This window comes from Pelobates fuscus, chromosome 4 (genome assembly GCF_036172605.1).
Source record: "Pelobates fuscus isolate aPelFus1 chromosome 4, aPelFus1.pri, whole genome shotgun sequence".
NCBI classification, from domain to species: domain Eukaryota; kingdom Metazoa; phylum Chordata; class Amphibia; order Anura; family Pelobatidae; genus Pelobates; species Pelobates fuscus.
In genome coordinates this window covers 319,106,598-319,132,268 of record NC_086320.1, presented here as the reverse complement: position 1 = coordinate 319,132,268, position 25,671 = coordinate 319,106,598, and the positions used below count along the sequence as shown (strand labels likewise).

General features: G+C 39.3%; 1 protein-coding gene across 1 annotated transcript in view; it reads right to left on the bottom strand.

Moving 5' to 3' along the window:
* The window catches only part of SKAP2 (src kinase associated phosphoprotein 2), a 234,676-nt gene that overhangs the window by 187,769 nt on the left and 21,236 nt on the right, over positions 1–25,671 (bottom strand). Inside the window, exons 2-3 of the mRNA XM_063450704.1 lie at positions 12,075–12,180; positions 7,377–7,402 (exon numbers count right to left, since the gene is read on the bottom strand). Of these exons, the coding sequence (XP_063306774.1) occupies positions 7,377–7,402; positions 12,075–12,180 (132 nt within the window). The remainder of the gene's footprint in view (positions 1–7,376; positions 7,403–12,074; positions 12,181–25,671) is intronic.

Below are 25,671 nucleotides of genomic sequence, written 5' to 3'. Positions count from 1 at the left end.
CACGTTTCCTTTAGGCGTGAGCAAGCATTGTACTGGCTCGCATGTGTCCATGATAAAGCATTTCCATATGACCCCATTGCACCCTGCTGTTCCAAGCATGGGATTTTTCCTGTCTGATCTTTGCCAAATAGTGGCTTTGCCAAAAATATATAAACACATGTTTGTGCGAATGTGCATATGATAATCCTACAGAGATAGGAGAGATACTTTTATACTACCTACATACACTGTGAGATAGATAGATAGATAGATAGATAGATAGATAGATAGATATCATTTGATAATATAATATGTTTACAGCTATGTTTATTGTACCATTATCTACTAATCTGTACATATGTAAATGCAGTCCGTGAACTGGCCATTGGTAACAAATTCTTTAATTATAACAAATTCTGTACGTGCCTGAACACCTCCTGGCACCTTCAGTAATTTGTCCAAGAAGTTAGCTCTTAAAAACAATAAAAGGCACCACTCACCTATAAACAACTTCTGCAGGTTGTGTGTATCATGGGAAATGTAGTTTATACACATCTTCCATTTCCATTATTATTATTGGTATTAATACAGCTCCAACTTACTCCACAGAGCTTTACAAACGTTACAGAAGGGGAAATGTAAAAGCAAATTGGATAAACTATTACAAATTTTGCCAGTACGTTAGGTTGGAGAGGATACTGCTCCAAAGAGCTTACAATATAGAGGAGGATGGGTATGAAAACACAATAGAAAGGGAACGTAACCAAGTGACCTGGTGGGAAAGTAGCAGAGGTAAAAGGTGAGATTGGACCCATTAATTAGGTTAAGAGAGTATGGCAAGGATAGGCAACCTTCAGGGCTACATCTCCCATGCTGGCAAAGCATTAGTGGAGATGTAGTTCGTAATATCTTGAATGCTGACGGTTGCCTATCCCTAGAATTAGGTTATAGGTTACATAACCAATGATGTTACAGTTATGGTGCCATCAGTCAAGTGAACACCATACCTTGCTTCTTGGTCAAACCCCGCTCAATTCTGTGTAATACAGAAGATCCACTTCTGCATTAGCATGACCAATTTCATCCATATCTTAAAGTTAATTATTGGAATAATAAGGATGTTAACTTGTATTAATTAAATAAACGAAGTCTAAAGATGAAAATAGTCCCCACACCCCCTCAAGTTGCTTAAATATTGCAAACTTCATAGATATTATTATTTATATCTGATATCAGCAAAAGCACTTTCCCAGGTTGACATTATATTGCAGGTAGGGACTTATTGTATTGGTAGGGTCTACAATTGAGGCCTGAATTACCTTTTGGGCACAGCTAAGCTGACACCTTAGACGGTTGCAAAGCTAAGGCTGGCCTTCCATCACAGTAAACATGATTCCCTAACATTCCAAACATTCTTCAATAACCTAGATATGTTTCATATGTAGCATAAATAAAAAAATTGGGATGCAGATTGCTTTGCCACAATAAGCAATACATTTAAATCAATCCATGCATTGATCAAGCACGTAAACAAGATGCAACATTTAGGCCATAGTAGCTGGTAGAGAGCAAATAAAATGCCAACTCAGCTATTTTTTAATTTTCATTTTAGCGTCTTTCCCTAAAATGATGCAATTTAGTTACCAAATAACCAAAACTTACCATTTAGTGATTAAGCTGCTGTAAATGTAAATGAATCCAACTTTATCCATGATTAGAATACATATGCTGTAAACATACACATTTAGCATTCCATAGGCCACATTTGTTGCTTTATTATATCTGCCTTTTTAGACACCATCATCACCTCACAGCGCAGTCTCGCAGTGTGGACCTGGAGCAAACCATTTCATCATAAGAGGGGGGTATGCACAATGTATCTGCCAGCTTGTTTGCATTTCACACCACATGCTCAATAGCCGCTCTTTGACGTTAGACTTTGCCTTTGATTGTAGCAGCTGCTACCTCCTTAACAAGTACTGACACATTTGACTAGAAATTTGCTACACAGTACTGTATGTGCAGTCTGAAGGGCTACAAGAATCAAAGCAGAACTGAAACAACATGTTTTCTCTCATACAGGAATTGTGATTTGAGTTGTTTGCTGGAAATGTGGTATTTAAACAGTAACTTTAGTTTGAAAGACAAGCCTTATCATGCATAGGTGCGAATGTATGCACACACACCACACAAATATTATATTTGAATATGTACTAAGATATACTAAGATATAAACATGGGAAAAAATAATCATAGTATCTTGTACTATCTTTTTTTACTTGACTAACAGAATTTTGGACCTACAAGTTTTTGGGAGATTCTCACTTCATCAAATCTAAAGCATTTCTCATGTCAACTTCCTGCAAAAATATCAAGTGTAATGCAAAAAGCCAATAAGCCAAGCTGGTGAACTGGCTGAGATGGATATTTTTGTCATTTTTGGCTTCAGTGTACCAAAATTAGCATTTTCCTTGTCAATTCTCCACAGTTCCTTGATTAGCGGAAGCACTGTGTTATGCACGGTCAGTAATTTACAGAAATATAAAGCTTAACAGACATGGCCTTTGATGTGATTATACTTTACTATTTATCACTACTGATGATGGCAGCAAAGTAAAGATGAATTTATTTTATTGATGGCTATTTTACACTCATGCAAGCAAATAACTCTCCTTTCAGCAGTGTTTGGTATTGCAAATATTTCTGGGCCGGGCCCCCTAGAGTGAGGAACCTGATCGCAGCTGCGACCCCTGCGACCGTGGTAGGTACGCCACTGGAACCAGGCCTGGGTGCAGAGAACATGTTACGTAAATACTCATGCATGATATAGCAGATTTATGTTAACCCTGTAGTTGACGGTTTGAAACCATTCCAAATCTTTAGTTACGTGGCAGGGTTCAAACTAACTCCTATTGCTATGGTGTAGACGAAACTTATTATAAATAATAAGAGAAGATGAAAATGAATTAGGCACCCTCTCAACTTATAGGTAGTTGGATCAGGAGACTGGGTTTAAGGTAGGTGGATATACGCATAGATATATTAGGGTGTCTTGCCAAGGGACCCCTACTGGTGAGTTGATCTGTTTGGGATTTGAACTTGAGTTTCCCGATTCAAAGGGAAAAACCACTGGAAACAAGAAACCCCAGTTTAAATTGATTTCTAAAGTTTTGATGTTATCACTAATCTAACTAGCTGATATAGATCTACAGCTGTTTTTTTTTTTTTTTTTTTTCTGTCTGCCTCTAAAAATATTCATATATTTATATTTTTATAATGTAAAACAGAGCAGAAAGGGAAGATGTTCTGTGGTGGGTTAAAAGATAACATACTGTTTATATGGAGTTGACTGAGCTGTCAGTACCCTCTCGTGTTATCAGGTGCTGTAGGAATGCTTAACATAAAAGTATCTGAGATGCTTAGCTGTGAAGGGGCTGAGTATCACTGCTTGTAGCTGGCTCTTTGATCACACATGGCTCATGCCAGAAACCACTGTCTTTAATTGTATCCTTATATCTGGTAGGAGATACAGATTTGACACATGTGTAAGAGCCTCATTTTAGTGCCAGTAGCTGTCAATGTAATAACTTTAAAAATGCACAATATATTAGATAAATGCTACGATCCACACAAAAAAAAGCTGTAAAATACTTTTACCCTGCTGGAATTATTCAGTTCCTTACCACGTTTTGGACATTTTATTTTATATTTAGTGAACAGGACAAGCGATGGAATCATTAGACAATGCTCGCTTATTATAAGCATTAGCTTATGTTAAAGGCATTTTTTCAAAGGAAAATGGTCTTCATTTTATTTTTAAGTAACACAGAAGGTTTTGTTTTTTTCTAAATAGTTGCATCTCATTTTTATTGGTTAGTTTTTTGTTTGTTTTACTTTATCTTTGCACCTATTTCCATCTGCAAACTATAAGGATTCAATGGCCTCTGGGTCTATGTGTTGTATAAAAAAATTGTAATAATAATATTTTTACTACAGTTTTATTTTTAAGTTTTAAAACTTTTTTGGAAGATTATCATATTAAGGGGAACTATATTCTCCACTTTCTTATTAGGGGTTGTCTGTATTTTCTTTAGTAGAGGATCACTACTAATTTCATCCCCCTCCCCACCCCCACCCCCTCAACTTCCTACTTATTTTGCTGATTCAGTTTACCTCCATCAAATAGTTTAAATGTATTTCTTCACATGTGTGTTTTATTTAACTGCAGTAGCCAAAAGTGGCTCTTTACGGCCTTCAACCTCAGCACTAAAAGTGTTAAGGTAGAGAAAGCTTGAAGATCACACAAATGAACAGGAAATTAGAACCTAGTAAAACTCCTGACAAGTTATTTTTTTCTCCTCTTTGAGAGCGTCTCTGAGTATTTGAGAGATGAGGGGGTGTTAGCACACATTCATGAGATTTAGCTAGTGTTTCTGAAAATGTAAACCCCATTCATTTCATCACTTGCTGTATTTATTTATTTATTTATTTAAACAGGCAGCTATATACCTTTTAAACTAATGGGTTTATTTAGTAATTTCAGAATTTTTGTAAATTGAACTCTCAACGGCAAAATGTATAGAACAAATTTTGTAATTATTTACTAAACAGGGTAATGCTAAGAACTGACAAGGGAATAACTCCACAAAACCTGTTACTTCCTGGTTTGGTTAGCACAGTGGAGCTAAACTCCATAGGCAGCTATTGCCAAGAGCACCTGCCTTGCAAAGATGTTTCATTGAGCTGCATTGGGAAGTCTGCGATTGGACAGCCAATCAGAAAAGAGAAATGCGGGCTTTGCAAGAGGTTTTTAGGAATAACCCCAATGAAAAAATTAAAAGCATGCATGTTGTCTTTTGGGGTATATCTACTAAACAGTGCTTTTGATTTATTTTGTATTTGGACAGTGGAGTGTCTCTTTAACACTTTACATGTAAGTGTCCATGGGACTGCCTTATTTCCAAGTGCATCTTCCCCAGGTAAACGATGTACAGACACCCAACCATCCACCTGATTTAAAAGAAAATGTAGCTCATCAGACCAGACAACCTTCTTCCATTGCTCCATGGTCCAGTTCTGACGCTCACATCTCCATTAAAGGTGCGTTGGGTGGTGGACATGGGCAATCATGGGCACTCTGACCGGTCTGCGGCTATGCAGCCCCATGTGCATTAAACTGCGATTCACTGTGTGTTTTGACATTTTTCTATCATGGTCATCATATCGGTTTATCAGCGATCTGAGCTACAGTAGCTGTTCTGTGTGATTGCTAGCCTTCACTCCCCACGTCCATCAATGAATCTTGAGTGCTGGTTTACTGGTTGTCCTTCCTTGCATCACTTTCGGTAGATACTAACCGTTGCATATCAGGAACACCCAACAAGAATTGCCATTTTTTAGATGCTCTGACCCAGTCGTTTAGCCATCACTATTTGGACCTGTCAAAGTCAATCAGAGCTTTTCGCTTGCCCATTTTTCCTGCTTCCAACTGGTGTCATTTTAACTATATAATCAATGTTATTTACTTCATCTGTCAGTGTTTTTAATGTTGTGGCTAATCTGTGTAAAGTGTGTATACTAAAAAAAAAACTGCAAATGTGAATATATGTATACTGTCAAAACTTACATATTCTTTTGTCCTTTCTATTCTACATTGTTGAACTTTTTTTTATTAACATCTCATAACTAAAATGTTTTAAATCAAAAATAACAATACTTCTTCATTTCTTAAACACGTCAACATTATAAGAACTGGGATAGTGGATTCAAAAGGCTTTGCCTTAAGTTCTTTGTGTTTCTATTATCATTTAATCATTAGCCTCATTCACTATGAAATTTGCTAGGATTTCCACATTGCAAAATCTTAAACTATTTACTTACTGAACATTGTTTCTAAAAAAGATGTTGATGCAAAGGAACTGATGTATACAGGAGGAAATGTTACATAGATTGGAGACTGGGAACTCCTCAGTGGGGGAAATCCTGTTTATTATACACCTATTCCTAATCCAGTGATCCCTTGTTGGTTTATGTCTTGTGTAAAACCTCCCATTATGGCACAGCAGCTTTAACAAAAGTGTTGCAATTTGTTAACATGCAAAAATGACTGAACCTAACACTTTGCTAAGAAAATTGGACATTCTCTCTTATCTCTTATTGGACGCACTGCGTTCCAAGATGGAACACAACCATAAAGTTACAGATGTTATAGATTACTTTGAAACACATGTGCATCAGGGAAAAGATGCAGGGATTTATTCACTAAACACTTAATTGCAGTGAATTGTAGATCAAATTATAAACATTATGCCAACTGAGGTGATATAGAAAAATTCCCCAACTCATTTATAGTCACAATGTTTATACAGCCATAGTTTAATATTCAATGTGTAATTTACAGCAGTTTAGTGAGTAAACTTAAAAGGACACTGTAGACACCCAGACCACTTCAGCTCATTGAAGTGGTCTGGGTGCAATGTCCCATGTCCCTTAACCCTGCAATAGTAATTATTGCAGTTATTGAGAAACTTCAATAATTACTATCCAGGATTTACTCCACCTCTAGTGGCTGTCTACCAGACAGCCACTAGAGGGACTTCCTGGTTTGAAACTGACTTTTGGTCCGGTATCTGGTGCTGGAGGTCCTCGCACTCTGCATGAGGACTTCAAGAGTCAGATTTTTCCCCATAGGAAAGCATTGAATAACGGCTTTGTTTTCCTGGCACTATAGAATCCCTTGGTCTGATGTCTACAGCATGCCATAATTGAGGAAAACCCTGATGTATTTTATTTGCCCGATCCACTATGTGTAGTATGCATCTTACTGCAATATGTTAGCTAAAGTAACTGATTTGAAATAATTTTCCAACTTGGCCATAGACATATAGCTTAGCTATTTTTGTATAATTTTTCACTACAATTCAGTGTTTAGTAAATAAACACTAAAGGTTCGGAGAAAGCATGACAAGTTTACCTGCCACAATGCACCATAAATGAACTGGGTACATGAAGTAAATTCTCAAGATACACATTATTTATTTTTCAACAAAATTATAAAAAATTGGCCTACTGAGTCCAATGTAGTCCTAAAAGTAATTGATACCTCTATAGAATAACACACTCTTGTGCATTGTGTTCTATTATTTGGTGTCATGACTTGAGCAATACAAGCACTCTCTACAACTATAATATAGGGTTAATTATTTTAACCAGCCTACAATACTACACAGTGCAATAAAGTGACTACCGGTAATTACTCTGTATTCCAGCAGGGGGAGCTACAATCTTCATTTCTGTTTGTTTCGCTCTGAAGCTAACATATTCAATTACCATTAAACAGGCTTCAATAATTCTACACTACTTAATATTAGTTATTCACTAGGCTGCAGAAAACATACCTTTGTCTTGAAAGTCCTGAGGGTAGCTGAAATGAAAAAAAATCCAAAAAAAATCATGAAAACCATGGTATTATTTCATAAGAAGATATTTCATGTAATCTTTATTAATGGCCATTTAGAATGAAATCCCCTACTGTTAGAATCCACAAACTCTGCGCTATATTTCAAAGCAATGATGGCTCTTGGGATCTATTGACATGATGTTTACAGGGCAATCAGTAGTCATTGCTATTAAGAAATTATCCTTAGCAGTCTGTAACAGTCATTCAAGCATGTCTTTTAGCAATAGAATGAAAACGATTAACCTCTTAATTGCCACGGGGTTGACACTCGATGTGATTAATCTTAAAAATAACTGAAAAGGATGAAAAATTATCACATTTGTGTACGTAATGCAGGCAATCGAACGGTATATTTAGTTATTGTCTCTGCAATTGCAATTATTGAATTGATATGAATTGCATTTACTGAATTGATATGAAAATTGTAGCAATTAGGCTATTTATCAGACAAATTGCAACTAAATTGCCGCAGATGTGCTAAGGAACACTGTCAGGCTCCCTGGTGTCCCCTCCCTTAGTGCTGCCATTTCAGTGGTCCTCAGGAGCAGGCACTTACATTGCGATCTTCAGTTGGGTAAACAAGTGTTCCCCCAACCAAGGATCACTTAAATCAGGGATGGGGAACCTCCGGCCCTCCAGATGTTGTGGACTACATCTCTCTTGATGCTTTGCTAGCATTATGGATGTAAGAGCATTATGGGAGACGTAGGCAGAAACATCTGGAGGGCCAAAGGTTCCCCACCCCCGACTTAAATGGCAGCGTGTAGGGAGAGAACACCGGGACACCTGGCGGAGTTTCTTTAATTTAGGAATCTAATTAAGGAATCGTTTTACTACCATGTTTTACAGTACTGCACTGTGCACTCTGTGAGAGGACTTACATGCCCAGTGTTTTTAGGGGGAATATAGGGACGGTGAGGGCAATTGAGAATTCTGTGCCTACAGGCACATGAGATATAAATCTGGCATGTGCATACTTGAAAAAGAGAGTAGTATCAGTTTAAAATATTTGTAAACTATTTTATAAATATATGTACAGGTAAAAAAAGGAGCTGGTTACCTTGCCTTACAAGGTAATCTTACAGATTGTCAGTTTTATAAATCCTCATCAATATTGGAGAGTGGAAGGGTCCTGTTACGATACAAGGCAGGGAAATAAAGGTAGAGGAGTATTTAAGGTGATTCATAGGAGAGCTGGATTTTGTAATCTGTGCAAGAACATATGTTTAGAACAAGAGGTAAACACTATGAAGAAGGCTAGGTAATGTCAACAAATGTGGAATCGTTATTTTAGCATCATGCACATGGTAACTCCATACATTTTTTAAATCAGAAATGCCATATAAAACTCAAATATATAAATCACATTTTCACAAATTCCTTAAAGGGGAACTGTCATGTTTCTGGAAATTACATCACAGAATAAAACATTGAAAATCACCTGTAACTCGTGCTAACCCATGTGATAACCCTTTTTCTTTTAAAGTGATACTAAAGATTTAAGACTTCACAAATCAGCTAATTTATTTATTCTTTTAATCCTGGCAAATTGTTAACTACAAAGTTAAGTACAAAATTTATAACAATGACTTACAGGGCACTACGATGAAGGGCTGTTCCAGAACAGTGTGGATTCCAACATTTCATTTTACTTTATGAACATTGCAAACACATATTTGTCAGAAATAGCGGCTAAGTAAACATCATTCTATGCGGCACTCATATATATATATGATTACAATTCGTTTAGTTCCAAATGTACATTCAGGCAAATTTCGTGCAATTCGGATATTTGGATGCTTACAAATGTCCAAAGTTCGAATTGCGAGGGGCGGGGCCGGGCCGCCAAGCCGCATGGCAGCAGATTAACAGGGCTCCCTGCCCAAACAAACTAATGTGGCTCTGAAACGACCACAGAAGGCACGAAGACCAGATTGCCTGCTGAAATAATGAGGAGGATGACATCAGCTTTACAAAGATACCGATCAGACCCGAAAAGCAGGCTGTGAGCATCGTAAAGGACTTTCAAGGCCTACCCAGGACCGCAAAACCAGACCCGGGTGACCATGAGCCGGCCAGAATACATGCCGATCCAAAAAGAGAAAAGCAACTTACTCTGGCAACGGAAGCTGCTGGCTCGGGCCACGGCCCCGCTCCCCCCACCCCCCGGCCGGTGGGGTTATCCGGCCTCATGGAGGTGTCACACGCCGAGACGGGAGCTCCCCGTGCTGGGCCCAGACTGCCCTCCTGAACTGGCAAAGGCTGCCGAAAAGGAGCCCGCCAGTAAAAGAGCTGTGAGGACCATTTTAAACACAGGCTCATTACGACGAAAGAACGTCATGAATGGGACTATTAGCGGCTCCGGAAGGGCTGGCAAGAGCGGCACATGTGGCCACGGATGACCACGGCAACTAAATGTTATCCCCGACTACCTGCCCACCGAAGGAGTGACGACCTGGACTTACCGAGTCTGTGGGGGTCCTCGGGGAGTCCAGTCCCTGGTGCTGTGAGTCCTGTGGATCAGGGGGATGCGGGCCTTCCGGCGGACCGGTGGCCGTGAGGGACACACATCGCCCCCAAGTGTGTGGCCGGTGCCGGGAGAGACGGGGGCCTACACTCCAAAGAAGCCTGAGAGGTGCTGGGGAGGTGCAGGGGACAGGGGGCGCTCAGACCCTAGGTGTGGGGTGTGGGGGTTCTCTAGCACATGTATTGTATACAGTGTATATAATGAAATCCCATAGAGTACCATCTATAGACCACTATATGTAACGCAGACATATTAACTCCAGATATTTTCTAGAGCACTTTATCTCACAGTACTCACACCCTTTTGGTAATTTCTTTACCAATTTTAAATCAATTTATAATTTAATTTTCTGTCCCAATAAAGGTTGATAGCCCCCCCTTTTTTTCATGTGACGTTGACCTTAAGAGGTATATATTTTGAGAATGAGTATGGATCCCACTTATTATGTGTAAGTGGTCTTCCATTCCATTCCATTCTCTTCCTTTCTTTGTGTAAATTGACTCTGGGGTTAAGCCCCTTATACCTCTTGTAACCTCTATAGAGACTGTGAAGTTGGCTAGCCTAACACCCAGTATCCTCTATCTTTTTATGAATCTAGAACTAAAAATACGAGTTTTGTGTGGAGAGGCTGAATAGGCAAATACAGTCTCCCCACATACAATATACCTCTCCAAACAGTCAGCCTGTTATATCACTCCCTCCCTCATACACACAGTCACCCTGTCACAGTCACTCCACACAATCAGTCTGTCACATCACCCTCTCCCAACACACACTCACCCTGTCACATCACCCCTTCCTCCACACAAACACCCTGTCACATAACCCCCACAAACTCTCAGTCACCATATCACAGTCACCCCACACACTAACTCCTCACACACAGTCACTATGACACAGTTATTCCCTACACCAGGGGTTCCAAACCTAGTCCTCAAGTACCACCTGACAGTCCACAATTTAGGGATTACTATGTTGTGTCTAAAGTTTTTTTTTTTTACTTTCTAAAAACACCTTAGACACAACTAGGTAATCCATAAATCCTGGACTGTTAGGGAGTACTTGAGAATTGGGTTGGGAACCACTGCCCCACACTAACTCCTCACACACAGTCACCACATCACATTCACTTCCCACTCTTATCCCTCACACACCGTGACATTGCCAAAGCCACCCTGTCACAATCACCCTCATAAGCACACAGCCATCCTGCCACAGTCACCCTCATAAGCACACAGGCACCCTAAGGTACAGGCACCACCCCACAGACAGTAATCCTCATACTCACACAATTACCCCTCACACACAACAAAAGGATACTCACTGCCAGACAAACACATACACAATATCAGATATGCACACACAGGTACCAATACACACGGACAGACACACATTGTAATTGCGTGACTGTATCTTTCAATGTATGTGTGTGCATTTGTGTGTCATTGTGTGTTTCTATTCATCAGTGTGTTTTTGTGTTTATGTGCATGAATCAGAGTGTGTATGTGTTCATGGAGTGTATATATGTGCATTTATTAAAGTGTATATATGCATGCGTGTATCAGTTTGTGAATGTGCGTGCGTGTCTTTGTGTATGTTTGGCCAAACTGGCAACATGACTGCAATGTGAGAGTGATATGGTATTGGTAATGTCATGGTAATGTGGCAATGTATACAATATACACAGGGATATAGATATATATACATAAATATATATGGGGGTGTATTTTCCCGAAAACTGCTTGGTAGTAACCGCTTTAAGGCAGGTGTGTCATAAAAGTAGGCCCAAGATATTGTTTAACTACAAATCCCATAATTTGCCCACCTGAGGATGTATTATGTGAGCTGTAATCCACTATTTTACAGGGTGCAGTTTAACAGCACTGCTTTAAGGATTCCTACCTGTCTAATCAGGGCCTTGATTAATATTTTAATATTTTTTAAATATCATTTTAAATGTTTATGCAATGTATTAAACGAGGGCCAAGATGAGATAAAGTTAGATAATAGTTTTATAAATGTATTTATTATTTGTGTTATCTGAATCAGAAGAAGCAAAAACACATGTGCAACATAATATAAGAGAATACAATATTAAAGTATACATACTTCTGTTTAACTTCTTTTATCTTCTTCAGCAAAGCGTCTCTTTTGTCCTTTGACTTCTTTGACAGGCTCTCCCCCTTTAGAAACTCTGATACAAATGTTTCCAAGTCTATTAATGAAAAACAGAACAGGTACATAAATTAAACCCAAAGACTGTAGCTAATAATGTTATTTGTTAAGGGCATTTTTGCTGTAATGATCATGCAGTTTTATCAATTATTAATTATTTCCTAGTCAGGTGGTTGTGTTTACTAATATCAGAAGACAAAAATCAACCATATAGAGCAGGGATAGGCAACCTTCTGCACTCCAGATGTTTTGGACTACATCCCCCATAATGCTCTGACGCCCACAGTGCTGGCAAAGCATCATGGGAGGTGTAGTCCAAAACATCTGGAGTGCCGAAGGTTGCCTATGCCTATGATTTTTCTCATGAAACTACACACTGTTATAGTTTAAAACCATATTGCAAAGTGTAGGCTAAGACAACAAAGCTGTGACTATAACCAAGTAGGAGATTTTTATTTTCTTTACACTAAATTTAGCAATTATGTTTTTAATAAAGTGCAATTCGATGTTTAGTGAATAAATATCCAAGATATGAATAATTAACTTTTTATACATATACTTATATTTCTTAGGTCAAAGTAGTCAAATTGTCTGAGTTGCTAACTTACTGAAAATGACTGGTTTGTGAATAAATGATGAAAGACTAATAACATGTCAAACATTTAATTACAATAGATGATGTACTTAAATTCTGGTTCATAAGGGGTTAATTCACCAGCAAAGCGAGGGCAGGATTATCATAGTAGCCATGACCACAATAGCAGATAATGGTGATCACTAAACCGGGAACCAGGGAGAACTGACTAGGGAATTGCAAATTAAATTTTAGACCAAAACAGCAAAAACTGGAAAACAGCTGAGTTGGAGTTTTCCAAATGGCTGTTTTGGGATAAAATTTGCAATTCTCTTGTCAATTCTCTACAGTTCTTGGATTAGTCAATAACCCCAAGAGAGTTTCAGATGTAGCCTACCCTTGCTATCAACAGTCCTAAAAATAGCTCAAATTCCCTTATTTTTTTAACACGTACTGTACCAAACATGCAGAAGATAAAAGCTCAGGCAGAAAGCAGCTTATTCCCAGATGTTAGATTATTAGTTTTATCCTCGGGGTGTAATTTTACCTTTAGAGCGATACTATTCTTGGAACTCAAATGGCTACATTCTTTCTGTTAAAAGCTGAAGATCTTCTCCTTGTTTTACCTCCCAGTCCACCTGTCCCTTGGTCATGGTATAGTTGTACACATACACATGGAATAAGCAACTCAGTTACTGAATATTAGTCATACCAGGTGACATGTCGAATTGCATGTTTATATTGTTTGGTATTGCTAGCAGGTATAAAATTACCAACCTGTTAAGTACTGGCGGTTAGGCAACACCTTTGTGTTTTGATTTACTTTGTATTTCATTGGTCATTAACCCCTTCAATACAAATCAATTTGGGGGGGAAAAATGACCCATACAATTCTTTCTTGTTGCTCAACTGAGGCAGTTTAACTTTGTCAGTTTTCCAACCTGCACTCACAGCCTATCATTGGCATCCAAGGTGGGACGATTTGCTACAATTACCACTGTAGTTAAATCTTACTCGCAGAGTTGTTTCTGTAAATCATGTTTGTTGCAGAGATGCTTCGACTGCTCCTCCATGAGCTTCTCAGGCACAGTTAGTAAGCACTTATTTTGCAGCTAAATTTGTTTGCAATACACAGCGTTGATTTGCAAGGCTGCCAATCATGTATACAGCGTTGCAGTATGGAGACATATATTTTTACACTCATGTATACATAACATGGATGTATATATATGTTGTTGGTATTGATGGGTAAATTAGGTAAATTTACTAGGAAAAAAATGGCATGATAGTCATAATTATATAGAACTGATCAAACGAGAGTCGGGTGTAAGCATCCAGTAAGCAACATGTTTAATAATAATAATAATAATAACAACAAAGTGAACCAAGAAAGATACATTGAGATATTCTCTGGTTTCCAAGTACGTCCTGGGGATGTTACCTTTGCCCAACATCCAGGGGATGTTACCAATACCCAATTTAATGTTACTCATTAGCTACTTCGGAATGATGAAGGGTCAACCCTGCCGGGAATTGAACCTGCGTTTATCACATTCATTTTGAATAATTTATATTTGCAATGATTTTACAACAGAATATTGAAGTAGTCTTTAGCTTATTTAGCATTAACACTATTTAATTTGTCTTGCAAGTTTGAATTAGTGTAGGATCCAGCGATATTCGGGTACTGTGAAGTGGGGGTGGGCTTAACACAATATGGCCGTATGGTGGAACTGAATCCCCAAATTTGTTTGCTGGGCTAGTTGGTTTTAAGTAGCCTTAACTGTATTTTTATGTGTGCACTGTTCCTTAATCTGTATTATGTGGTAATTGAAACTGCGACCCCCAAGGGTTGAACAGATTCTGATGATGCATTAGTTTGAGAGTATACCTTCTGCAACATTTTGTAGACAAAATTGCATCACACATTTATGTGTCACATACTTTACAAATAGTTGTAACTGCTCTTTAGCACATAGATAAGCATCTTGCAACTACAGCTTGGGGCGCTGTTGGTTGGAGCACTGGACACTTTATACACAGGACTAATTTGATGAACGAGAATTTTTTTTTTAATACAGTATATAAAAATTGAACAATTTCTTACTCATTTAGTGCAACCAGCACTTACTTATAGGCATGTAAAGCGAAAGAAACTGAAGAAGTGAGTGTCTTTAAAGATGAAAGATAACAAGATAGTAACTGCACACTGATATGATAAATATTTAACAGAGGAAAGTGCAAGTGCGGCAAATTGGGCGGAAAAACTGTGACAATGAATACTCAAAATTACAAAACTGACAAAAAAGGACAGTACAAACATAAGTAAAAGAAAACAACCAATGAAATAGTGCAATGCTACAAAATCAAAATTCTGGAGATTCTGGGGTGTTTTTACTAAGGTGGAAGAGGTGGGGAACTTGAGAAGAAAATTGAAAATCACAAATAGGCAAAGTGCAAAAACACGGCTGGTTTTCCATTCCAGCTATTATGTTGTGTAATATATTTGTCTTTCAATCTTCCTTTGCCCGATCTCCAGAATTCCTTGATTTAGTTATAATTCTCAATATGTGCAGCAAAGTGAGCTGTTACTCATACTCACAATGCACGATCAACATTATTGGGTGACTGCACATCTCCCTTCTGCAAAATGCATTTATTTGTACAGGATTATGTGAGATATAGATACTATTATAGTAGTATGTGAATGTATTAAACTATCCATTAATGCTCTTACTGCCATAATGCTGGCAAAGCATCATTCGAGATGTATTCCACAACATCTGGATTGCAAAATGTTGCCTATCCCTATATAGTTATTGAAATTAGTCTATTTTGTTAAGAAACTACTAGTGGCCATTTGTGGAATTGCTTGTTAGAATAAAATTCACATTCTCCCCTGCCACTTTTGCCAGTCCACCAGAGCAGGATTAAAGGGATACTATAGGCACCAAGACACTATAGGCACTCCAGCTAATTTAAATGGTCTGGGTGCAGTGTCCCAGGTCCCTTAACCATGCAATAGTAATTATTCCAGTGTTAAATAAACTGCAAAAATTACCTTTAAGGGTTAACTCCACCCATAGTGGCTGTCTACCAGACAGCCACTAGAGGGACTTCCGGTTCGTTCGTAACTGATGCTGGACGTCCTCACGATATGCATGAGGACATCCAGCATAATGTAAAACCCCATAGGAAAGCATTACACTTCCTTTCCTATGGGGGAAGTACAGACATGCGCATTAGGTCTCTGTGCTGGTTGACATCAGCAGGGGAGGAGTGGAGGCAGAGCCTGAACCAGTGCCTCGGGATATCGCTATGGGCTCCATACAGCAAAGTTGTCAGTATTTCACAAATATTCAAGGAAAATTACAGCTTTTATTTTATATTCAACTACACATATAATGTCCTTAATATATGCCCTAACGAGATAATATCGCAATCTTGTACCTACAGGGTTATTCACTAGAGTGAGAATCAGAGCAAATTTAAAGAGAATTTTAAATTTAAGGCCAGAGAAGCTAAACTGTTAGCGTAGAAAACTTAGAGAACTTTTCCAGTTTGGCTTTTTTGACCTTAAATATGAAATCCACTTTGAATTCACCTTTAACCCCTTAGTGACCAGACCACTATTTAATTTTCTTACCGTTTGGGACCAGGGCTGTTTTTACATTTCTGTGGTGTTTGTGTTTAGCTGTAATTTTCCTTCTACTCATCTACTGTATCCACACATATTATATACAGTTTTTCTCGCCATTAAATGGTCTTTCTAAAGATACTATTATTTACATCATATCATGCACTAATTCTACAACCATTCTTTGTCAAACTTTTGGGTAGTCGTTTTTATGTACTTTAGGCATGGATTCTCAGTTCCTGTTATGTGTTGCTGACACCCCAATATGTGTTCAGCAACATCTCCCGAGTAGACAGTTCCCCCAATGTACAGGTTTTATGGGTTTTTGCAAACTTACAGGGGTCAAATGAAGGGCTTTCCCCTTTTCCATGTTTGCGCATTGAAATTTGCCAGATTGGTTTGCTGGGCCTATGTTGCCTTTGAGACTGTATAGCAGCCCAGGAATGGAAATTAACCCCATCATGGCCCACCAATTGTAAAAGTAGGCACTCCATGGTATTCAAAATGGGGTATGTTCAGTCTTTTTTAGTAGCCACTTAGCCACAAACTGCCCTTTTACTGGTGATTTCATCGTCGTGATAAGTTTTACTGTTTTAAACACTTATATTTGTGTTCAGCGAAGTCTTCCGAGTATAACAATACCCCCCATATAAAGGTTTTATGGTGTTTTGGAAAGTTACAGGGTCAATATATGCTTGCCCAATTCAGTTTGCCAGATTGGTTTGCTGGGTCTGTGTTACATTTTGAGACCATATGGTAGCCCAGGAATGTGAAATAACCCCATCATGGCATACCAATTTAATAATGGAAGCGAATTAGGGATAACAACACACGAAAAGGACTTGGGAATTGTTATAGACAACAAACTATGCAACAATGTGCAATGTCAATCAGCAGTGGCCTACTTTTGATATGGTATTAAAGGGACTCTTCAATGCGAGGGGGAAAAAAAAACAGTTTTCCTGGCACTAGAGAATCCTACAGTGCCCCCCTCCATCCTGCCCCCCCATCCTATGTTGCTGAAGGGGTTAAAACCCCTTCAGATACTTACCTGAATCCAGCGCAGATGTCCCTCTGTGCTGGGTCTAGCTCCTCCCCCGCTGACATCCGCCAACGGGGGAGACCTAATGTGCATGCGCAGCAATGGCCTCACGCGCGCATTAGACCTCCCCACAGGAAAGCATTATTCAAAGCTTTCCTATGGGGATTCCGGCGATGCTGGAGGTCCTCATGCATAGAGTGAGGACTTCCAGCGTCGTTTAAGCGACCATAAAGTCGTTAAAGAACCCGAAAGTCCCTCTAGTGGCTGTCTGATTATAAAAACTGTAATAATTACACTTGCAGGGTTTAGGGTGATGGGAGGTGGCACCCAGACCACTCCAATGGGCAGAAGTGGTCTGGGTGCCTGGAGTGTCCCTTTAAGTGCAGGCTTATGTACAGCTCCATGTAAATACTACCCCACATTATTCTAGTCCAGACTGTCAGAATTTTACAACCAGCACTTGGTATTACTAAAGTCTAATAAATGTATTATTAGGAAAACATCTTATAATATCACATCTCTCACATTTTATGCTTCTGAGTAATGTTAAAAACAGATTTGACTGTATACGGTATATAGATTTTACGAAAATGTTCCGGTAGAGTAATACATGGAATATATAATGTAACATAAATGCAATTATTTGGCTTTTATTCAATAACTCTAAAGGCGTTTCTAGGTGTGCCTACAAAGTATCCATGAAAGCAATAAACTATGAGATTAAACATGTTGCTAATTGCTGTATGAGATTTGTTTTCTATGTTTGATTCCCCCCCTGGCAATATATGTTAATATGACAAGATAAAAAGAACTTGATATGATATAGCATGCTATCACGTGTGTGATTACATATTGTCAAAATACTTAGGGGTCATGTTAAAGAGGTAGTATATCACTTTCATCCAAAAGTTTATAAAGTTAAAGCTTTGTGCGTCTTTTCTCAGTGTAAGAGCACTAACCTCACAGGCCCTCGAAATGTATTTTGCTCTGTGACAAAATGAGGTCAGTGAGGAGGAGAGTTCAAGGGGTTATGCCCTAAACTCAGGATTTTAGCAGAGTTGCAAAACTAAGGATAAAATAGGCAAGCTATGGTTATAGCTGTTTCAAGTTTATCTATTTTAGTCTCAGTGTTGCCATGTCAATTAAGGCCTCGATTTTATATTTTTGGATACGCTTTTGAAATAATTTAATATTTTTGGATAAACTTTTAAAATATCTTTTAAAAAATGTAATATCAAAAATATCTAACTTAGAAAAACATATATTAACATATATAACAATACTAAAATGTTACAATATTTTTCAAAACATTAAATCATTTTAAAAGCTCACCCAAATATATTAAACCATTTGAAAAGCTCGTCCAAAAATATTAAATGCAGACATAAATTTGCTAAAATTCAGAGCTTTGTAAATAAGCCTGAGTATATAAGCGAATGGGTGCATCTTTCTAACTGCATTCTCTATGGTGGCTGGGTTCTGCATTTAATCTAGAATTCACCGAATTACAATCCAACTGGAAGTGAACAGATCAACATTAAAACATTCTTCAAGATAGAATCGGTTAATATTTTCTTTTGTATGTTTTGTAACATTTGTCAGAGATTTTTTATTGTTATTATTACAAAGTATGTTGTGTCCACACACATAGAAATTAATATATGTCTGCGTGTATGTGTTTCTATAAAACGTCAGTAAAATGTAGGAAAACATAAATCTGGCTCTATCTCCCGTAGCATGGTGATACAATAAATAATGATACGTTTAAAGCAATTTGCCAGGTCAATTAATTTGAGTCCACTCCCACTGCCTTAGCCATTCTTTCCCTGGTACAAAGGGCCAGAATGAGTTTCAGCAACATTTACACAGGAATCAGGTTAACCAGGAAAGTCTAGCTCAGATAAGCACAAAAACTATCAAAAATGTTAACACAACATTCCTTCCGAAAATAGATAGCAATATTTGTTTAGCTACTGTTTACATTACCAATCTCAACTGCCTTCAACTTCCCTCCAGAGAGAAAATGTACTCATATACTTAAAGGAATAGTTAATACAAGCAGTCAGGGATCTGTGCACTGATAAGTGATAACACACCATTTACAAATTACTTAGTGTCAATTACACAGAGAAATGATTTGTGAAAACAGAGATAGAATACACCACAAGCACTTGGGTAAAGTATAGCAGGGGAAAAATGTTTTAAAATGAAATTGGATGATCATCTTCAGTATTCTAGACTGTTGAGATAAACGACTTGCGCTTAATGTATGTCCATATGAAACGTGCGTGTTTATATATTGATGGATAATGGCAGGCAGAGATTTTACACATTTGACTCCCCTCCTTGACACGGCACACTTGTGTATGAAAAATGGATAATAATTTTAATATCTAAACAAACCAAAACTGAAGTGTCCGTTTTAAACTATTGGGTAATATCATTCATCATAAACAGCAATTTCATTTTTTTTTAAGAACAGTAAAGATACAGTTAAATGATTAATGCCTTAATGACTAATGACATATAATGACATATTATGATTATTAACATTTAATACTATAGTGGTTAAGTGACATAAATATAATTTAAAGGGTCACTCTTAGTGCCATAACCACTTCATCATATGTAAGTGGCTAAGGGGCAAATACTCTGTCCCTGCAGCTTGTTTAAAAAAAATTAACTCCATGCATAAGTAAAAAAATATTTGTGTGTAGGCAGCCTTCCTGGACTGTCAATCAACTAGTGGGAAGACCTTCTTCGTGGCTGGTATTATCAGTATTGTGCAACTTTTGCAAGACATTAAGGGATAAATCGAGAAGCTTTGAACAGAAGATTTATCCTCAATGCTTCTTTGTGAGAAGCTTTATATTAGATATTGCTCAACAATAACAAGAAGGTAAGTGCTGGGCAAAAAGGGATGGCTCTTCATTAGCTGCAGAGGCCAGTTTTTTGGGCTTTGTGAATATTTGTGAAAATTTTAGACACGTGCAATTTGTTTCGGTCCAAATGAAAATTTGCCTGAATTTCGGGCAATTCGGAAATTCGGGTGCTTCCGAATGTCCGAATAGCTGAATTGCCGAAGTGCCGAATTATCGAAGTCCCGAAGTGCCGAAATTACCGTATTTCCAAAGTGTAGTAGTGCCGAAGTGCCGAATTGCTGAAGTGCCGAAGTTCTGAAGTTGCCGAAGTTCCGAGGTGTCAAAGTGCCAAAGTTTCAAAGCACAGTATTGCCTAAGTACTAATATACTTACCCAGTGAAAGAAGAAGAATGTTACATTGTATACAATTTAAATTAAAAGTATACAAACATAGCCAGGATTCAGCTGTAAGCATTTGCAACACTTACAACAATCAAGTAACACACATTCATATAAAATGTAAGTTACTTGGCCAGTCAATGTAATGACAGGAATGAATTAGTAGATAACTCCCTAATTCCCACGGTATTAGGGAGCTAGCTACTAAAAGGCTGAAAGACCTGAATTGGTCTTTCAGCCAAATTTACTAATACTAAGTAAAGATTACTTAGTATTAGTAAATTATACCCCTACTCGCTATATCATGAGTAGGGGCATGTCTAAACCCCTAGTCACCCCCTCCCCCAAAAAATGAACCCCTACCTACCCCCCTCACCCTAAAAATAATGAGGGGGGGACCTTTAACTAAATACCTGTAAAAATAAAAAATAAACTTACCATTTGATGTTTTCTTTCTTCTAAAATCTTCTTTTTTCAGCCCCAAAAAAGGGCAAATAAAAATCCATAATAACCGACGCAATTAGAAAAACAAAACAAAAAAAACAGAGCGCAAAAAAATAAAATAATCCATCTTCAGCCGGCGAGGGCTCAGAGCAGACTGAGGCTTATAAATTAGGCTCAGATCCATCCAATCAGAGTGCTCTGACAGGTAAATGAAGAGACTGACAGGTAAGTCTCTACATTTACCTGTCACAGCACTCTGATTGGTTGGTTTGAAATCCACCAATCAGAGTGCTCTGTGTCATTTTACACAGCGTGGGAAAGTTCTTTGGAATCTTTCCACGCTGTGTAATTTGACTCATAACACTCTGATTGGTGGATTAAGTAAGAGAGTTAAAGGTTCCCCCCTCATTATTTTTAGGGTGAGGGGGGTAGGTAGGGCTTCATTTTGGGGGGGGAGAGGGGTGACTAGGGGTTTGGGGACCCCTAGTCACCTGGGGGGTTGTTAAATTTGTATTTAGGGCCCCCACCCTCCACTCAGGGGTGGGGGCCAGGGGGAGGACATTAGGTCGTCCCCCCAATTTGTATTTAGGGCCCCCATCCCTGAGCAGTGGGTGGGGGCCCTAAATACAAATTTAACACCCCCCAGGTGACTAGGGGTCCCCAAACCCCGAATATTTTCCCTATGCACATGTCTAGCAAATTTTAGTAAACACATTTTTTTCTGCAATAAATTATAATTTGCTATATACATTTTTGGACACAGAATGTTAGTCGAAGCTAGACTCCAGATAGCTTTGGAATCACTAGGCTACTCAGATATTGAAATCACCTCCACCAGACTCCTAATAAACTGCTTCATGGATGGTCTCCTCCCTCCCATAAGGACTGGTCTCCAGAATGCTACACCGGAATGGAGGGCCCTTGATCACGGCTCCCTAGTTAAAGTTGCTATGGGTGTCAAATTTTACTTTGCGTACTCCATGGTAGGAATCCCAGGCTTAGCACTGTATAATACCTGAGTAATTAATGCCCTAGCCTGTTCCCTCGCCAAAGGTTTAAATGCAACCTCCCAGGCCCTGGAGGAACTTCTAATGGATACCCAGGTTAATAAGGTGATCATTGAGAATAGAGCAGCCATTGATTATTTACTGTTGAAATATGACTTAGGATATGAAGTTGTTAAGGTTATGTGTTGTTTTAACCTCTCTGATCATGGGACCATAATACACGAACACATACAGAACTTACACAACTTGGTGAAAGAAATTAAGCAAGACACCGGGTTATTTGAGGTACTGGAAACATGGTTGAGCTTATTGATTAAGAAAATATTGTACTTGTTGTTACTATCCGTTTATCATAATGGTGATTTTTCTCACTTTTTTTTTTTTTCAATTCTTTATTTTTGACGTGCAAATACATAGTACAAGCAGGCGAGAGGTGCCCCAACAGCAGTCCTCAGGCTTTTCCACGTGGAACATGTGGGGTACATGAATATCAAGCACATTTTTTATATTGTTATCAGGCGTAAACAATTAAATTTAAACATAGAGTGAAGGTATATGAACGTTAGATCTTTGCGAAGGCCATGTTAGAAGCCACCTAGTTAGTGCATTGGAGTGTCATTAGTTTTACAAAAAGCCTCTCATTTTAACAACATATCGGACTAATCACACTGCTGTAACATACATTTTCGGTGGCATTAGATATTACTGCACATTCCAAACACATATACAGAAGGTGTCACTGGTAGGCTTCAACACAAACATAGATTTTATCGTTTTATCATTAGAGTGATCAGTTTATCATTAGAGTAAACATTCAGGCAATGCGTGTAAACTGTAGATATGAGTATGTTAGGCTAGGTATACCAGCTATCATATTGCGCTTAAACGATATGCTCATAATTGGGTGCTTGGTAGAAGTGCGTAGGTCGCATTGCTTAGCGGCAGGCTTAGGGAGCCATGGCCCCCACCCTGCGGTGTACACTAGTGAGAGATGTGGGTCTGGTCTGGTGTCCCCATATAGGCTTGCCGTGTGTGCGGTAAGTGTGTGCAGATGTTTGTGGTCTGCTGGTTAGGTAGGTGGCTTTGCTCCTATCCTTTGTATGCGTGTACTGGTACGAAACCTGTCGGTTATTGGTGAGTCGCTCAGCTAATTTACATGCATACCCAACATTCTGGATCAATTGCATTAACGTGTGTCCGGGGCAGTTCTACTGTTTCAGGGTACAAGTATCACAGTTCGCTATGAGGGTGGCCCTGTGCATGGCCGGAGCGAAAACAAGATTTTCATTAGTGGATATTTAGTCCTATTTACTGTGGCTGTCTGCGCCATTGTACAGCAAAGACTCTGTCCCTCTTGTGCTCTGTGTCGGATTCCAGCTCAGGGGGTGATGTGAGGGCTGGGGGCAGCGTCGAAGCAGTTTCCCCCCCAGAGCCCGGGCTGTTTGGCAGGCCTGCACCTCTTGGCCTTGTAGCTGGGTCCTCGGGCAGGAGGTTGCAGTTTTCTTCCTCGGTCCCTGCGTTTTGTCGCCGCCAGCGGTGTTGAGTCTGCAACATTAGTGGCCGGTGCTCCTGGGTAGCGTCCCCGGTGGCCTTCAGCTCGGAAGGGCCTTGTAAGTAGGAATGAGGAGTTGGTGTGAGAGGGGCGCCTGGGGGGTCCCGGTTGTTCTCTGTCCCCTGTTCAATCTGGAATAGTATAAGTAGTGCTGGTGATGTCAGGAGCCTGTTCCAGTGGCTGTTATCTGCCCCAGCTCTGCTGTGTCGCCTCTGATCCCCACCACCTAGAGCACGAGGAGTCAGTCGGCCGCCATCTCAGGGTGCCGTGTCCAGGCCGCAATTTTCCGCAGGATGGGTAAGTGTGGTAAAGTGTAGCAGTGGTTTGCCATGGGAACCGGGATGACCCCCGCCGGTCCGGGGGGGGGACGGGGCAGCGGAGCGCCGACCGGAGAACTGGGAGAGCGGCCGTCTCACCCCAGCTCAAGCCTTCCTAGGCCGCAGACCTCAATCAGGTTACTTTGAATCCGGATCGGAACTTGAGGGGTATCCCCGTGTTCAGCGGCAGCTAGTGAGTCCTGTGGATCCAAAATTAGGGCTGTAGCTGTGATCGGATCGCCGTTAGCACCGATATTCCGGTTCTGGTGCAGGAGCTCAGACGACATGCGTCTGATCCGGTCGGCGGTCAGGCCCCGCCCCCGATTTTTCTCACTTTTAAGCTCATTTCTTGTCTACTAATATCTATGTGTAAAACCAAATCTACTGTTGGTCGAACCTTAACCTATACGCCTGTTTCTCCTACTTCTGGAGTCTACAGCGCTTAACTGATGAAGAAAAATCTCCTCAGCTGGTTCTTGGGTTGCCCAGTCTAAGGGAACCGTGGTGAAAATGTAGTGAAAGTCCCACATGTGACTAGCACACCTTGAAATACCTTGGACAATTGGGTGACCCTTGGATCAAAAGCTACAGATGCCATTTGGTCCAGTCTGTATTAAAATTGGCTAACTTGGATCATGATATTCTTAATGTGTAAATTAACTTTGTCCTACATTAAGTTCTTTTTCTTGTAAAAACTAGCCCCCATCGGAGTACTTCTGTAAACTGCTTATCTTTTGACATTTAGAAATATGTCTCTTCTTACATTCCTTTCATTTAACGCAAGCACGTATCCTCTACTGTTTAAAGCTGATCTCCCCCAATTAAAGCAAGAAGCAATTCTTCTGGATTCACAACTATCACGTGTCGTGTGCCTTATTGGTTCTCCAAGCACTTGAATGGATTTGGGTTACCCTGAACATAATTAAAGGATGGTTTATCCTTGACAAACCTTCCACAGGTCTGGACAAGTTAGATTCCCATTCACTTGTCCTGAGATGGACGTGTCTTGGCTGTGCCCGGTCCATGTCATCAAGGCAAAGATTTTCCTGATATTTTATATTTATTCAGCACTCTACCAATACCTGTCCCTACCTCTGTTCTGAAGAAATTTCATGGCTGATATATGGAAAATAAAGCCTACGCGAGTTCCATACCAGTCTATTTGACTTACAAAATAGATACAATTATGTGGCTTAGGCCTATCCGAAGTAAAAACACATTATAGAGCCTAGCTTTTAGTGCATAATAGTTAAATACTTACCCATCCATCCTTACCTATTAGGAAAGCTTTGGAAAATGTATGCTTATCTTCCTATATTCTCTCTCATTTGTTGTGGGTTCCTTCACGAGCATGCCACCTCCCTCCCTCCATGCTTCGATGTACGAGATTACCCTTCAGCTGTGGCATCAATGGGCACCCAAACTGATTTACCCTGAAATATTACTAGCGCTGGCACCATTTGACGTATTACATTCTCTCACCCCTGACCTCTCCCTCAGGTAATGGTTTAAATCTGGGGTCACATATATAGTTAGTTAACTACGTTGTGTATGAAGAAATGGCCCTTAAACTTGCAGATATTTTGTCTACATTTTCTAAAGTATGGTCAACTTAGGGTCTAGTGACATGTTTTTCCTCATACTGAGTCTTTCCTTACTGCTCTGTTACCTTTGGTTACATGCTTTAAGGTCCAACTT